The sequence below is a fragment of the Puma concolor genome, chromosome B2, assembly GCF_028749965.1.
Source record: "Puma concolor isolate L17-30 chromosome B2, mPumCon1.1.hap2, whole genome shotgun sequence".
NCBI classification, from domain to species: Eukaryota; Metazoa; Chordata; class Mammalia; order Carnivora; family Felidae; genus Puma; species Puma concolor.
In genome coordinates, this window is record NC_141671.1 from 35,133,637 (window position 1) to 35,151,422 (window position 17,786).

The 17,786-nt window shown below is 39.9% G+C and overlaps 1 protein-coding gene across 5 annotated transcripts in view; it reads right to left on the bottom strand.

Annotated features, from left to right (window-relative positions):
• The window catches only part of FKBP5 (FKBP prolyl isomerase 5), a 118,321-nt gene that overhangs the window by 57,402 nt on the left and 43,133 nt on the right, over window positions 1–17,786 (bottom strand). For 3 of the 5 annotated variants that reach the window (XM_025925310.2, XM_086706680.1, XM_086706677.1), the window contains one exon: window positions 597–722. In XM_025925310.2, coding sequence (XP_025781095.1) covers window positions 597–701 — 105 coding nt within the window. In that variant the 5' untranslated portion in view covers window positions 702–722. Of the gene's footprint in view, window positions 1–596; window positions 726–17,786 lie in introns of all 5 variants that reach the window. The other 2 variants (XM_086706679.1, XM_086706678.1) reach the window with 1 other exon arrangement.

Here is a 17,786-nt window from a genome sequence, read left to right on the forward strand (position 1 = left end):
AGTTGGCTTTTCTTTTTCCTTTAGTAAGTCTTCTGGATTGTCATTAGCTAGCTTTCACGTCCTTAAATATTACGTTAAAATAACCACCCATGCATACACGCTGAGAACTGGGGGACTCTAAGTCCTACGTCATTTGGATCTGGCCCCCAGATCTGTATTTCCTATGATCTAGGATACTGGGCAGGTTAATTCACCCACCAGGGCCTCAATTTCACCATCTCTCTGGGAATAAAAATAAACCTCGGGGTGCCTGGGTGCTCACTCGGCTCCGGTCATGATTTTGCAGTTTGTGGGTTCCAGCCCCACCATCGGGCTCTGCGCTGACAGGGTGGATCCTGCTTCAGATCTTCTGTCCCTTTCTCTCTCTGCCTCTCCACAGCTTGTGCTCTCTCTCTCTCTCTCAAAAATAAACCTTTAAAAATTTTTTAATTAAAAAAATAAACCTCAAGTCATGAAGACGAAATGAGAGTTTAGCACTTAGTAAGCCTCAGTGAACAACATCCACCTCCACCTCCGACCAAAAACACAAACATCTTTATAAATAATCCTTCCAGGTAGGAAATTTCCCTACATGTCATTCAACCTTGTAACCTCACCTTTAATACTCCTCTATCTTTTTTAGAGGTAATATCCTCTCCGCGTTCAGCCACAGCTGCTGCTGGGTTTTCTCCATTGTTCTTGGCACCTTCATCAGTAGTCATGGTCTTTTGTTAGTAGAAAACCTGCTGAGAAGAAATGTATTTTAGCTAGGAAAAATATCACTGCTTTAAGCACCTGAAAATGCCCCTACGAACTGGGCTCTCCCTGATGTAAGATTTACGTGGGGCCAATAAGGTTAAACGGTGAAAATGAACACAAAAACATTTGCCGCAGGCATGTATTCATGTCATGAGGCATGTAAATAAAACATCATCCAGTTCTTCAGCTTCCTATGCAGCGCTGGCCCCAATTAGAGAGCAGTACAAGTCGGGTTTGGTGGTGATTACATTCCTTAGCATGATTACACACTGAAAAGCAGTACTTCCGGAACTTTGAAAATGTCTTTTTCCCACAGCCATATTCTTAACAGAGGATCAAGAACGTATCAGGTGACCTGTTTTTAAAAAACAATATATCACAGTGGCAAACAGAACAGGTTTTAGAAGCTCACAGACCCCAGTCCAAGTCTTAGCTCCAGCGATATGTTTGACACCTGCAAGCCTAATCTCGCGGAGCCTCGATTTCACATCTGTAAAAGGGACAGAGTACTTTGTTCAGTTACTGCAGGCGTTAGTGAGATTCTGTGTGTATCATGTGAAGAGATTAGCACAGGATCTTAACTTAAAAATGTAAGCATTTATCATGCTTATTACTGGGTTCTCTACAGGGCTACCCTACACTTTTCATTTCCTGCTCAAAATACCTATGGAAGGAGGCTCTCTCTTCCCTAGCATGGCATTCTGAGGCCCTTCACAGTCTGACCTAACCTGTCACAGGCCCAGCTTCCACCACTTTCTTTTACCGTATCTCACGCAGCTCATGCCAAACCAGAGCAGCCCCTCAGCCATAATAAGCCCTGTGCTTTCCCACCTTGGTCCTTTCGCTCACTTTTTCTTCCTCCCTAGACATGTTCCCTCTCAAATGCTTCCCCCGGCATACCAACCTTGACTCTATACTTGGAGGCTGTCTGCACTTCTGTGTGCTTCCCTAGCTCTTCCCTTGATGTGCTGCCTATAATTAATATATTTATAAGAAGACATACTGGTTTGATTTAAAACGTCCTTGAGAACAAGGGCCATGCTTTGTTCATATTTGGAACCCACAGAATGCCTCTACCTTTCAGAGTGCTAAAACAAAAAAAAGCAAGGAATCTGGGGCTCCTCACGAGCTGTTTGATGTCGGCTATCTTTCACTTCTCTCCGTCTTTCCCCTCACCTGTGTAATTAGAATAAAAATAATAACTTTCACAGAGTGATCACCTGGATTAAATGGTATGATATGTATTTTTAGAAGTATACCTTCCAACATTAGCACTTACTGTTATTATCAGTCACCCAAATGACAGACACTTTTTCATACAAGGCAAGCCAGTGTTACCAACAGGCTAATCGATAGATGAAACAAAACACACCTGAGTGGCTCCTACCATGATTAATTCCATACTGCTTTCCTGGTTGAGCAGGGAAAGTCAAGAATTAACCACTTCTACAGCTATTCTGCATTAGGCTAATAATGGATCTAAAGCTCCCTAAAGTCAATACATAATAATAATATATTGCCGTGTTTTAACTCATTTCCAATTGACCCAAATATACTTCAGTGTCAACAAAGACACAAATCAAATTCGGCTGTGCCCAAAAATCTTCAAAGAGAACACCAAAAACCAGGGGCTAAGCTCCTTTGCTCTATTTCTAGTACACTTTATACCAAACACAAAAGATCCAAATGCTTGGCTCAGGATAAGGGAGAGCCCAGAACAAAGCATTCTCAAACAAACAACAGAAATTTAGTGCCCAGCTGTATGTGATGCTACGTTAGATAATTAAGAAAATCACATGAACATTGTTGGTTCCCAGCTTCTAGTAACCTATTGCTTATAACAGACTTCTCTAATGCATAGGAACTTGTAGAAGCCACCTCCAAAAGAGAGGGAGACAAAAGATTTTTAAAAATATTTTGCAAGTCATGAATCATATTCCTGGAAAAATATATGTACCCAAAAAAATTTCCTGGGCTTCATCAGTAGACGTCCATCAGTAGACCCCTGGCAAAACTCTGAATTAAATCAATGAACAAATTACAATAACCAGGTGGAAGGTTCTAAAGGAGTAGGACAGTCACAAAGTCTCAAAGCATGAATCTAGATTACTTAATAGAGGAAAAGGGCTTTCCAATGAAGTGATCTGACAGCTATTCCTTAGCACAAGTGGTCTGCATCAAGATCGAACTGTGTACTACCAAAAGTAACACAAACTGATATCACTGTGCCTCCTGATGTGGTAGAATGGCAAGTATACATATAGTAATCCTACCAAAAGTATTTAACCTGAAACTAATCAAGAAGACAAGACAAAATTTGTTGTGGAATATTGTAGGAGACAACTGGCCCAGACTCCTTAAAATGTTAATGTTATGAAAGATCCCCACCCAAAAAAGACAGAGGTCCTGCTCTGGTTTAAAGGAGACTAAAGACCTGTTTCGAAGGGACATATGTACCCCAGTGTTTATAGTAGCACTATCAACAACAGCCAAAGTATGGAAAGAGCCCAAATGTCCATCAATAGATGAATGGATAAAGAAGATGTGGTATATCTATACAATGGAGTATTACTCGGCAATCAAAAATGAAATCTTGCCATTTGCAACTATGCGGATGGAACTGGAGGGTATTATGCTAAGTGAAATCAGTCAGAGAAAGACGAGTATCATATGACTTCACTCATATAAGGACTTTGAGACAAAACAGATGAATATAAGGGAAAGGCAACAAAAATATAAAAACAGGGAGGGGGACAAAAGAGACTCTTAAATATGGTGAACAAACAGAGGGTTAGTGGAGGGGTTGTAGGAGGGGGGATGGGCTAAATGGGTAAGTGGCGGTACGGAATCTACTCCTGAAATCATTGTTGCACTATATGCTAACTAATTTGGATGTAAATAAACAAACAAACAAATAAATAAAGGAGACTAAAGAGACACCACAACCAAATGTGATGTGTGATCTTTGGCCAGATCCTGGATTAGGGAGACAAAAGTATCGTAAAAGTACATTTCTGGGAGAATTAGAAAAACTTGGAAAAGTAAGACTGTACATTAGATTATTATTACTTTATAATGTCAACTTTCTGGGGTGTGATACAGTAGTAATGTTTTAGGTAGAATAATATTCTCATTCTCAGGAGGCACATGCTGAGGTATTTAGGGGTGAGGTGTCATGAAGTCTGCCACTTACTTTCAAATCATTTAGGAGAGTGTGTGTGAGCACAAATATCACAAAAAAACTAAAAGCTTTGAGAAAGCATGGCCACCACACATCCAAAGACAATGCCTTTCTTTTCAATGCTCATCAACTGGGGATCAGCTGAACTTTTAAATGAAAATATTGTCAATCAAAAAGCATTTTCTTTTGCTTCTAATCCAAAGGGTAGCAAACAATGGCTTGCTAAAATTCAATAAATAGAAAACCTGTAAGCTGATCTGCTAACTTTGTAAGTCTCACTTGATCAAGAAACTTACTCTTCATTTTTGGTTCTAACACTGCAAGGGATACAGGTGATTTCAGACAATGGTTCTAAGTAGTATGGAGTTGCTAAGAAGAGGAGTAGCATGAATTATTAAAACACAAAGATAAACAACAATAAAACTGTTTTCAACGTTCAAAGGCAGATAAATCTGGAAGAATAAGGAAAAAAATGGAACTTTCCAAGTTTTTTCCCTTAATTCCAGTTATGTCATTTGGGGTACAGATTTTTATAAGCAAACAAAACAAATTTAAAAAAAACCCTTTTTCCGGGGAACCTGGGTGGGTAGCTCAATTGGGTAAGTATCCGACTCTTGATTTCAGCTGAGGGGATGATCTCACAGTTCCTGAGTTCAAGCCCCGAGTTGGGCTCTGTGCTCGCAGCACAGAGCCTGTTTGGGATTCTCTCTCTCCCTGCTCCTCTTGCTCGGGCACGTGCACACGTGCTTTCTCAAAATAAACAAACATTAAAAACAAACAAACCAACAAACAGCTTTTTCCTTGGGGTGCCTGACTGGCTCACTCTTGCAACTCTTGATCTCGTGGTTGCTGAGTTGAGTCCCATGTTGGGTGTAGAGATTACTTAAATAAAAATAAAACTTAAAAACAACAATGACCTTTTTCCTTAATCTAGTTTATATGAAAAAAGGCAGGAAGAACAGACAATTTCTAAAAACCGGCAAGACACACTGAGAAAGTTTCACTTTCTTCATGAGAGAGCCTTTTCTTCTCTCCCCTACTCTCGGTTTATTCTGGATTTAGAACCACTATGTAGCTATGGATATTAATCTAGGATAAAGCTCACTGTTCTGAACTGTCCAAAGGGGGGAAACTGCTACCCGGCACATCAGAGAGGGAACACACAGTTCTGTTATGGACATGCCAGATAAGCAGGCACTCTCCAAAGCGCCAGTCCGCAAACACCTGAGACATAACAGAAAAATGAGAATACGCTTACAATTTCACCAACAGCGTACTGAAAAATTCAGTCAATGTAACTAGACTGTCAGATTCCCCAGATGAGAAGTCCTTTTAAAGCGTATCCACTAACTCCCCATGTGTATTACTTACTGTGTTGTTCTCTGTTAAAATATAGATAACTTGTATCAGGTTATCCTACTGTCTACCAGGAGAGTTTTCAGAAAGATTAAAAAAAAAAAAAAAGAATATAGGAACTAGATACTTGGTTAACAGCACAGAACATTACAGTAGCATTCTTTCTACGTAACACAGATGCCTGAGCCATAAAGGTTTTCAGCCTCCTAGAACTAAAACACAAAAGAAAGAAAACACACAAGGAAAGAGGTATATACCCTGGGGCTTAATTCATCTTAATGCAGTAATTCATCTTAATTTTGAATATACTCGAGTGAGGATGAACTGAAAAGCCCTCGCTGACTTTCTTTCTAATTTTTTTTTTTTAACATTTATTGATTTTTGAGACAGAGAGAGACAGAGCATGAATAGGGGAGGAGCAGAGAGAGAGGGAGACACAGAATCTGAAACAGGCTCCAGGCTCTGAGCTGTCAGCACAGAGCCCGATGCAGGGCTCAAACTCACGGAGTGTGAGACCATGACCTGAGCCGACTTCGGTCGGATGCTTAACCGACTGAGCCACCCAGGCGCCCCTGCCCTTACTGACTTTCAACCCAGGCCTCCGTCAAACATTCAAGTCCAGGAACACACCAGCATGTTAGGAGGAGTTCCCAGACAACAAAAGATAAATATGCATGCAGAGGAAAGAAGACCACATATGAAGACAGACTATGCATCTCTATAAAACTGCACACTGCATTTAGCCATGTACGTTCCCCCAGGTAACGTCCTTCCTCCACACTGGGGAGGGGAATGGAAAGATGATGAAGACTACTGCCACGTATGCCCGTACATTTTTTTCTCCTTCAAAAAAGAAACCTGTGAAAAATGGCCAATAAGCATATGAAAAGACGCTCAACATCATTAGTTATTAGGGAAATGCAAAACAAAATCACAATGAGATACGTAAAGGGGAAAATGATCCCCTTCTTTCCTTCTAGGTTCTTAGGCTGGTCTAACGATTAAATTTACCTAAGACAGATTAACAGGAGGGAAAAAAAAAATTTTATACCTGTGAGAACCCCAAAGATAGGAAGCTCCCAGACACTCAAGCAAGTGAGGCTTATAAGCCATCCTGAGCTATGGAAAAGGGGGTAGGAGTCTAGAACTTCAAGGAGGAGGAAGACAATTCACAGGAAGATGGGAGGAACAGAGGTTTTATAAGCAAATGTCTGCCCTGCCATGCAGATAAATCTTTTTTATATAAAAAGTTATCTCTGGTATTAGCTCTCTTCATGGTACAGGCCCTCTATGTAAGTTTTTTTAGGCAGTTAAGGGAGAGGTAGAGATAAAAACAAAAACAAAAACCAAACGTCTTCCTGAGTCTATCAGACCTCGATTGCCTTCAGCTCAAAATAATCCACATGCCAAAGTGGCATCTTCTGGGGTCACATATTCTGCCCCCCTCTTAGATACCACTTCACACCTATTAGAATGGCTATATGAGAACTTAAAATTATGAGTGTTGGGGAGATGTAGACAAACTGGAACCCTCATGCTTTACTGGTGGGGATATAAAATGGTGCATGCCCTGTGGTTCATCAAAATGTTAAACACAGAATCACCATTATGATCCGGTTATTCTACTCGTGCAAATACACCCAAAGGAAGTGAAAGCAGAGACGTGTACAGCAATCTTCATAGCGACACTATTCATAATGGCCAAAAGGTGGAAACAATCCAAGTGTCCATAAACAAGACATGGTGTGTGCATATATGTATTATTAAAATATCTGGCCATAAAAAAATAAAATTCTAACACATGCTACAACATGGATAAACCCTAAAAACATTATGCTAAGTGAAATAAGCCAGACACAAAAGGGCAAATATCACATGACTCTTTCATGAGGTACCTAGAACAGGCAAATTCACCAAGTCAGAAAAGTAGAATAGAGAATTACTAGGGGCTGGGGGAAGGGGAATGGACAGTTGTTTAATGCGTGCAGAGTTTCTGTCTGGGAAGGTGAAAAAGTTCCGGAGAACAACAGTGGTAATAATTGCACAGCAATGTGAACGTATGGTCACCGCACTGTACGTTCAAAGCTGGTAAAAACTGTAAATTTTGTTATGTGTACTTAAGTACAATCAAAAAAAGAAACAAGAAAGAAATCTGAGGCGAGAGCAGATGGAAATTCGCAGAACAGTCAGCCAGACTTAACTTCTCTTTAATCCTCCCACCTTCACCGTGACTGAAGACACCTTTCTCGTTTCCAGTGTGCATCCAAGGTTGGGAACCGAGTCTCCAGCAGTGACTGCTGCATCAATTCTTCAGAGACTGAAGGCTCACATGTCCGGTCAATGAGACAGCAGAGCAAAAAGAATTCTAAATGGGATTACCACTTTATAGCTAGACACTATTTCCTCCTTCATTGTATCTCTTAGATACATACGACCCTTTGGTCAACTCACTTTTCTCAGTTCAAGCAGTTACTGAAGAAAGCAAAGTTAACAGACCAAATTTATAATTACTTCTGTCACTGACCACTTGGATGAATTACTATTCTCATTAAAAACAAAACAGAACAAGAACAAACCCTAGAAAATATCAGACCATCCAAATGTCAAAGATTGGAGGACAGTACTAAATTATCAACTTTCTCCAAGATGACACTGGAATCACAGAAAAATTTGTAAAGCTCTAACTGAGCTGGAAAACAAAAAGTGTGTCACTGAACCAGAAGGCAGAAGGGATCAGACTAAAGGAGAGAACAAAGAAGCGCAAACTGACTTCTAAATACCAACAGTAAGAGACCAGCTCTTCCCCATGGAGTCTGCGGTCAGCGTCACAAAAAAAGCAGGAGTGGGCCAGAGAAATTAAGTAGAGAGACATGTCTAGGAAGAGAGCAGAAGCGGTGTTTGGGTCAGTTAGGCCAGTTAGGTTTCCTTCCCTCCCTAGTGCACAAGGTGGCTCCCATTCTTTGTAGAAGAAATGGGGTTTTCTTTATTCTTGGGGTTCAGACAGATCACCAAGATATACTGTGGTATTTGTTTTCTTTCCTTAATTCCTGCAGGGCGTTGATATCCTGGCCCTCAACTGCTGAAGGTGAGTCTTTGGGGGATCTCAGGGGAGGTGCTACTATTATTTCTTTTCCTTCCATGTCTGTCCTCTGCCTCTAAAAGTCTTGCTAGACAGACTGTGGACATCTTGGTTCTAGCCTTCAGATCTCTTAAGCATGTTTCTAAACATGGGATAAATATTAGAATCAACTGGGAAGCTTTAAAAAGCCACTGATGCCTGTACCCTATTCCCAGAGAATCTGTATATAATTGAGCTACGCTGGGGCCAAGGCATCAGTGATTTTAAAAAGTTATCTCAGATGATTCTAATGTGCACACAAGGTTGAGAGACATTGAGCTTTTCTCTTCAATTCCATCGTTGGCTTTTGGTTCTATATTCTAAGAGATTTCCTTTGACGGAATTTATAGATCACTATTTGGTTATCAACTATGTCCATTATTTCATTTATTCTGTTCAAAGGATCTTTTATTTTTTATTGTTTATTTATTTTTGAGAGAGACAGAGAGCACGAGCAGGGGAGGGGCAAAGAGGGAGACAGAATCAGAAGCAGGCTCCAGGCTCTGAGCTGTCAGCACACAGCCTGACACGGGGCTTGAACCCACGAACCATGAGATCATGACCTGAGCCGAAGTCGGATGCTTAACCAACTGAGCCACCCAGGCACTCCTTTTCAAAGGATTTTTATAAACAGTGTTTTTGATTTCTGTACACTCTTATCATCCGATTGAACATTTTTCTTAGCATGTCTTTATTTTGTAGATGCAATCACTTCTCAAACATTTAAGGGTTGCTCTTAGGATAAAATGGGACATCTATGAATAAGTCATTTGGCTAAAAGTTTTGTTTTTCATTTTGCAGGGGGAACATTGCTGACAATGTGTATCCCCTAGTATCTCCCCTGGACACTGGGCAGTGGTAAAGGTTGAAAGGTTAAGAAAGGGAAATGAGGGCGCCTGGGTGGCGCAGTCGGTTAAGCGTCCGACTTCAGCCAGGTCACGATCTCACGGTCCGTGAGTTCGAGCCCCGCGTCAGGCTCTGGGCTGATGGCTCGGAGCCTGGAGCCTGTTTCCGATTCTGTGTCTCCCTCTCTCTCTGCCCCTCCCCCGTTCATGCTCTGTCTCTCTCTGTCCCAAAAATAAATAAACGTTGAAAAAAACAATTAAAAAAAAAAAAAAAGAAAGGGAAATGAGAGAAAGATAGCGTATTCCAAGTTAAAAGTTAAGTAGAAGGGGAATGTATAAAGATGTGAAAGTGACAAGGGAGCCATTTGATTTGATATCTGTGCTACATTTATAAAGGGAAAAGGTAAAATGCTTTAGGCAAAAGGGAAGTAGAGAGCACAGACTTAAAAAGAGAAAAGGACCAGAAAGACTTAAATATACAGAGGAAAGAGTCAGGAGGAAACAGAAAAGTAATGACTTAAGAGTAGGAAGAACACAAGTGTACATTTGTTAATCACTTAAACATTTATAGATTGCTTAAGTTACCGCTAAGTTAACCATATGGCTAAATAAAATATGCTCAAGTTTTTCCTCAATAGAATAACATGGGAGTGTTTAAATAAAATTTGGCAAGGGGCGCCTGGGTGGCTCAGTCGGTTGAGCATCCAACTTCGGCTCACGTCATGATCTCATAGTTCATGAGTTCGAGCCCCACGTCGGGCTGGCTCTGTGCTGACAGCTCAGAGCCTGGAGCCTACTTCAGATTCTGTGACTCCCCTCTCTCTTCCCCTCCGCTGCTCACGCTCTGTCTCTCTCTCTCAATAATAAATAAACGTTAAAAAAAATTTTAAATAAAATTTGGCAAATTCACACTACAAAAATATAATGCAGTCTTTGAAAAGGATGAGATAAATCTAGATAGTACAAAATGACTTAGTTAAGAGTCTAAACACCAGAAACATCCAAATAGCTGAATTAAGATTTTATAAATGCTCATCCACTGTGGGGGGGGGGGACACTGTAGTAAATGAAGTGTATTGTTACGGTGCATAGTGCCCAGTGCCCAGTGGTGATTTGGTCCTCTGGGTTGTTTAGGGGAAAAAAAAAAAAAAAAGTCAACTGATGATATCACAGAGGATAATACATGTGACAATGTGGTATTATTTTAATTGTATCAACCAACCACGGTTCCCAGTTTGTAGATTTTGCCATGTGCAAACATTTTACAGCACTGGATTACAATTATGCAAATATAACATGTCAAATTTTTTTATCATGGTTTTTTCTCAGAGTTAAGATAGCTAAATTCCAGAAATAGTAACATAGAACAGGTAAGGTTTTAGCCATTCCAGATAAAATAACCTTCTAATAAGGACATGAAAAGATGAAAAGATGTCTAAGATGTCCTATTAAGCAAATGGCGAGTTGCAAACACTCTGTAATATGATCCTATTTTTAGAAGGAACATAGGGTGTATGTGTGTATAATATTGCTTATATACACAAAAAGTTTGGAAAGATACCTACTATTACAACAGCCAGTAAAGACAGCTCTGGAGAATGAGATCTGGGAGGAGAAGGGTAAGAAGGAATTTTCACTTTGTAATTTTATTTTAGATAATTTAAATAGTTTAATGCTGAGGATCTATTACTTTCATATTTTTTCTTAAACTTAGGACAAAAAGATGAAATACTTCATGATTCCACTCATCAGAACTTTTTATTTTTTTCTCTTCAATTTAATGAAAACATTTTGGAGTGCCTTTGATGCAGAGGAAGAAAACTCTGATTGAGCAAAGAGTCCTTGTGAGACACCCAGAAGGCAGTCAGACACGAGGCCTGAGCTCAGAAGAGAAGTCTGCATGTTCACTGGGAAGTTACCAGACTCTACATGGAAATTAAGATGAAAATATACACAGTAGTTGCAATTACTACTAAGCAAATAAAACCGTGTTCTCAAACTTATAATGTCCAAGCCCCACTTCTGAGTACTAACACCCTTAGAGATACAGTTGAACAGCTTAAAAACCACAAACCATCCCCAAAGACAGCAATATTACCAATGAGAGGTTTAAAAGATCTCTCAGCACTGGGGTGCCTGGATGGTTCAGTAAATTGAGCATCTGACTCTTAATTCCGGCTTAGGTCAACATCCCAGGGTCGTGGGATAGAGGCCCATGTCTGGCTCCATGCTGAATGTGGAGCCTGCTTAAGATTCTCTTCTCTTCCCCTCTGCCCCTCCCCTGTTCGACAGTGTGCCATCAATCAATAAGATCTTTTAGCACTTTGAAAGCACTAGTCCTCTCACTGTCCTTTAATACCATACCATGGTTCAAATATAACTATTTACTATTCTTTTACCTCCTCAGGCAAGCATGTGAATGAATCCTTCCCTGGTACTTGACTTCAGGCATTGCCTCTTGGCTGTGACTAACTAACTGTAGCCTGCTCCGCATCAAGCCATGAAACCCCCTTAGCCCCAAGGTACATCTGATAGTTATCGTTGGTCAGACTTGTGGTAGAGACTGCTAGCAGTTCTCAAGTCTCTTTTTCTCCACTTCTTCCTAATTAATAAAACCCCTAGTTTTTAACTGAACACAAAGCTTCCCAAATGAAGCCCCAATGTCCTCCCTTACAGCTAAATATGGCCATGTAACTAAATTCAGGCCAATGGGATGCAAGGAAAATATAGCCATAAAGGAACAGGTAGCCAGAACATTATAAGAACACATGTGAGTTAAAAGCTGAAAGATAAGTGGCCATTCAACAAATATTTACTGAGCACCTACTATGTGTCAGACACTGTCTGAGCCAAGGGAGATAGAGCAGTAGTGAACAGAAACAATTTCTATCTCCTCAGAACTTACATTCTGGTAAAGGTAAAGACAGGAGTAAGCCTTTATTACCTGTTCATGTTTTTGATAGAAAAATCAAATTTCTGGGGCTCAGTCAGTTAAGTGTCCGACTTCAGCTCACGATCTTATGGTTCATGGGTGCGAGCCCCGCGTTGGTCTCTGTGCTGACAGCTCAGAGCCTGGAACCTGCTTTGGATTCTGTGTCTCCCTCTCTCTGCCCCTCCCCTGCTCCTGTTCAGTCTCTATCTCTCAAAAATAAACAAACATGAACAAAATTTTTTTAAAAATCAAAATTCTACCTGTGCCACAGTGGAAGATTATCAACCTGGGTCGGTTCATAGGGTCAAACAGTTTGCTTCCAAGTCTGCTGATGATTTCTAAGAACAGGCCAACAAGGTAACGCATGACAAAGGTCTGGAAACACTGTACATTGTGTCCCACTCATTTGTGTACCTCTATCTACCACCTAGCCTAAGTGAATGGCAAAAAAGCACTCAACAAACACTGAAATAAATGAATTGTGGTTTTCAAAAGTAGTCAATATAAAAATGGTAAAATATAAGATGCTAGAGTAAGGAGTCAGTACTGAAATATCATTACCAGTTGACTATATTCCCTCTCCAAATCTACTATGAAAAAATCTAGAATTACACTGTACCTGAGTGTTCAACTATAAAAAAAAAAAAAAGTAAAAATAATATTCTGTTCTAATCAGGAACAGTAACTAACAAAACCCTGGCATAACTAGTATATCTCTGAAATGCACTGTAAGTACATGTCTGTGCATATATACACATAATAGATTAATCTTTTGAGAGAGAGAGAGAGAGAGAGAGAGAGAGAGAACACGTACACAAGTGAGTAAGGGGCAGAGGGAGGGAGTGAGAAAGAGAATCCCACAAGGCAGAGAGAGAGAGAGAGAGAGAGAGAGAGAGAGAGAGAGAGAGAAGAGGGAAAGAGAAAGACAGAGAGGCAGGGCTCACCCAAAGCGGGGCTTAAGCTCACCTAATGTGGGACTCGAACTCACAAACTGTGAGATCATGTCCTGAGCCAAAGTCAGAAGCTCAATGACTGAGTCACCCAGGCGCCAGTAGATTCATCTTATTAATATCAATTTGGCTTACACACAGGCAGTAAGAACAGAACACTACACCTAGCTGTCTATCTCTTGAGTACACATTAAATAGCAACTAGAGGAAGAGATGGTTCCCAGCTGGAACGCAGAGAGAAGAAACCTAGTATAAAAGTTCTGCATAATACTGTATCCCCTTATAGTACTGTCTCATTAAAGCACTGTAATATAAATGAAGCAGATTTAAGATAGGGCCTTAATACATGTTTTCCAAGGTCCATTTTTTAAAAATTTTTTTAAATGTTTATTTTTGGGACAGAGAGAGACAGAGAGAGAGAGACAGAGTAAGGGGTGGGTGGGGAGAGATGAGCAGAGAGAGGAAGAAACAGAATCCAAAGGAGACTCCAGGCTCAGTCTGAGCTGTTAGCACAGAGCCCAACATGGGACTTGAACTCACAAACCGCAAGATCATGACCTGAGCTGAAGTTGGACACTTAACTGAGTGAGCCACCCTGGTGACCCCATTATTTTTTTAAAGTACTTTTTAAGCTTTTTTTTTTTTTTTTTTTTTGAGAGAAAGATAGAGACCAAGTGGGGGAGGGGCAGAAAGAGAAGGAGACAGAATTCCAAGCAGGCTCCATGCTGCCAGCGCACAGCCCAATGTAGGGCTCAAACTCATGAACAGTGAGATTGTGACCAAGGTCCATTATTATGTCCAACAGAAAAACTGTATGAGAATAGCATTTCACGTCTGTGAACAAAACCTTAGGTAGAAGAACAGAAACCTTGGCTACCTTAAATCCCCACCATACAGGTGCAGAAGGAGAACAGCAGCTGAAGACAGAGAGGGGAAAGAGTGCTGCTCTCCAGATTAATGTCCAGGGACTTCTGTCTGGGCACTGGGTTTTCAGAACAAGTATCTTCCATTACAGAAGAGAGAGGCAGTGTTTGGGGAAACGTCTGGAGAAAAATAGAATCTATAAGCCTGTTAACAGGGGGAGAGTATGGAAAATTATTTTTGATGTATCCCACCCTCTCCCAGAACCCTCCATTTTGCCTTGGTACTTTCCCCTGTATGCATATCAAGTTACTGACCAGTGAAGTTTGTTAATGGGACTTACTCCATCCCTTAAGGATCAGGCTCTTAGGACCTTCCTAGAAGACAAATTAATCCCATAATCAATCCTGTCAACTAGACAAAGATTCGTCTATCTCCCTACGTAAACACCCTCTTTGGATAAGTGACTCAGATATTCCACAATTCTGGAACAAATTTCTCATTAAAGGGTATACATACAGTAGAGCACTGAACCACGCCTGAATGTAAACTATGATCTATTGCTAACTAGCTATGGAATCTTTGGCTGTCGCTCAGTTTCTCCATCTATAAATTTCAGGAGGTTAGAGTAGAATGACATCTAAGATTTATTCCAACTAATATTTTATATTTAGAATCACTTTTTGGTGAGTAAATACATATTTTACTTTATGGGAAAATGAGATTTGAAATGTGGAAGGGAAAACAATTCCCAAGGAATGGAAAAAGTTACTTTGGTATTATAGAATTCACTTTTCACTGCAAACACTCTCCAGCAAAACACTATTAATTCTGAGCTTTACCACCTTAGATACTGCATTCGTATTTTACAGCTGCAGTAACAAATTACCATACAACACACAGGTTAGGTAATACACATTTATTATCTTATAGTTCGGAATCAGAAACAGATCTCTCTGGGATAAAATCAAGGTGTAAGCAGGGCTGCAATTCCTTCTAGAAACTCAAGGAGAAAATCTATTTCCTTGCTTTTTCCAAATTCTAGAGGCCACCTACATTCCTTGGTTCATGGCTCCTTCCTCTATTTTCAAAGTAACAATATTGTGGTGCTCCTGGGTGACTCAGTCACTTTAGCATCCAACTTCGACTCAAGTCATGATCTCAGTTTGTGAGTTCGAGCCCTTCATCAGGCTCTGCACAGGCAGCATGGAGCCTACTTGGGATTCTCTCTACCCTCCCCCCACCCCCACTCTCTCTCAAAATATATAAACTTAAAAGAAATTCAAAATAACAATATTGTATGTCTCTGATCATTCTTATGCAGTCACATTGCCTTCTGATCACAGCCAGGAAAGTTTCTCTGCTTTCTTAAATTTCTTAAGAATCCCTGTGATTATGTCGGGCCCATTTGGGTAATCCAGGATAATCTCCCCATCTCAAAGTTTTTAATCACATCTACAAAGTCCCTTCTGTGTAAGGTAACATATTGACAAATTCCAGAGATTAGGATGTGGACATATTTAAGGGGCCATTATTCTACCTAACATAGATACCTGGTCATCCAATCAAAATCCTAAGAATTTTTCTCCCAAGCCCAGAATACTTTTGACTTCCTCCATTTTCTCTTTAGGGTTCTTATAACATTCTTTCCTATTTATCATCCAGTTGAACAACAATATTCTAATCTGACAATAAAATTAAACCTAACATTTGATGTATATCATTCTGAAAATTCCTTTAGAATTTCAGAAAGCCTAAGTTGGAACATTTATTATAGTTTTTCAGTTTCATGATAAATTAAAACTGTAAGTAAACTGGAACACCTGGGTGGCTCAGTCGGTTAAGCGTCCAACTTCAGCTCAGGTCATGATCTTGTGGTTATGAGTTCGAGCCCCATGTCGGGCTCTGTGCTGACAGCTCAGAGCCTGGAGCCTGCTTCAGATTCTGTGTCTCCCTTTCTTTCTCAAAATAATAAATAAATGTTAAAAAAAAAAACAAAAAAACAAAAAACGAAGTAAATTTGATCATATACAATGGACCTGTTCCTACCCCAAACTTAATCACTGAAAATTATTTAAAAAATTATTGAGTCCCTTATGTGATTCTGAAATTTGAGCAGCACAATATAAACACTGAAGAACACACAAGTACATTTGTTTTAAAATTTTTTTAAGGTTTTTTTTTTTTTTTTTTTTGAGAGAGCAAGAAAGCTCAGGGTAGGGGCAGAGAGAGAGGTAGACAGAATCCGAAGCAGGCTCCAGGCTCTGAGCTGTCAGCACAGAGCCTGACGCAGGGCTCAAACTCACAGAGTGTGAGATCATGACCTGAAGTCCGACACCCAACCAAGTGAGTCACCCACGTGCTCCACACAAGTAATTTTAAAAACAGATTTAGTGGGGAGCCTGGGTGGCACAGTCAGTTAAGTGTCCAACTTCAGCTCAGGTCATGATCTCATGGTCCGTGAATTTGAGCCCCGTGTCAGCTCTTATGCTGACAGCTCAAAGCATGAAGCCTGCTTCGGATTCTGTGTCTCCTTCTTTCTCTGCACCTCCCCCGCTCACTCATGCTCTCTATCTAAAATAAATAAACGTCAAAAAAAATTTATGGGAATGCAAGCTGGTGCAGCCACTCTGGAAAACAGTATGGAGGTTCCTCAAAAAAACTAAAAATAGAACTACCCTACGACCCAGCAACTGCACTACTAGGCATTTATCCACGGGATACAGGTGTGCTGTTTCGAAGGGACACATGCACCCCCATGTTTATAGCAGCACTAGCAACAATAGGCAAAGTATGGAAAGAGCCCAAATGTCCATCGACGGATGAATGGATAAAGAAGATGTGGTGTGTATATATATACAATGGAGTATTACTTGGCAATCAAAAAGAATGAAATCTTGCCATTTGCAACTATGTGGATGGAACTGGAGGGTATTATGCTAAGTGAAATTAGAGAAGGACAAAAATCATATGACTTCACTCATATGAGGACTTTAAGAGACAAAACAGATGAACATAAGGGAAGGGAAACAAAAATAATATAAAAACAGGGAGGGGACAAAACAGAAGAGACTCATAAATATGGAGAACAAACTGAGGGTTGCTAGAGGGGTGGTGGGAGGGGGGATGGGCTAAATGGGTAAGGGGCACTAAGGAATCTACTCCTGAAATCATTGTTACACTATATACTAACGAATTTGGATGTAAATTTTAAAAAATAAAAAATAAAATAAAATAAAAAGAAATAAAGAAGGTACAACCCTTAAAAATTTTTTTAATAAAAATAAAAACAGATTTAGTGACATATATTTAACATACAATAACTTGCACATATTTAAAGTACACAATTTGGTAAGTTTTGACATAAGTACATATATCTGTAAAGCCATCACTACAACAAAGATGAGCATATCTGTCATTCCAAAAAGTCTTGTGTCCTTTTATGATTCATTCCTCTCCAGCTCACATCTCCAGACCTCTAATCTGCTTTCTGAATAGTTTATATTTTATAGGATTTCATGTAAATGGAACCATGTCTCTTTCCTGGCTTTTATTACTGTAATTATATTGAGACTCAAACACATTACAGTGTGTATCAATAGTTCCTTCCTTTTTATTGCTGAGTAATATCCCATTGTATGAAGACAGTGCAAACTGTATTTGCCTGCTGACGCACATTTGAATTATTTGCATACTGATACACATTTGGACTGTTTTCAATTCCTGTCTTTTACAGATAAAAATGCTGTGAATATCTAGGTACAATCTTTATGTGGTCATGTGCATTCAACTCTCCCAGATAAGT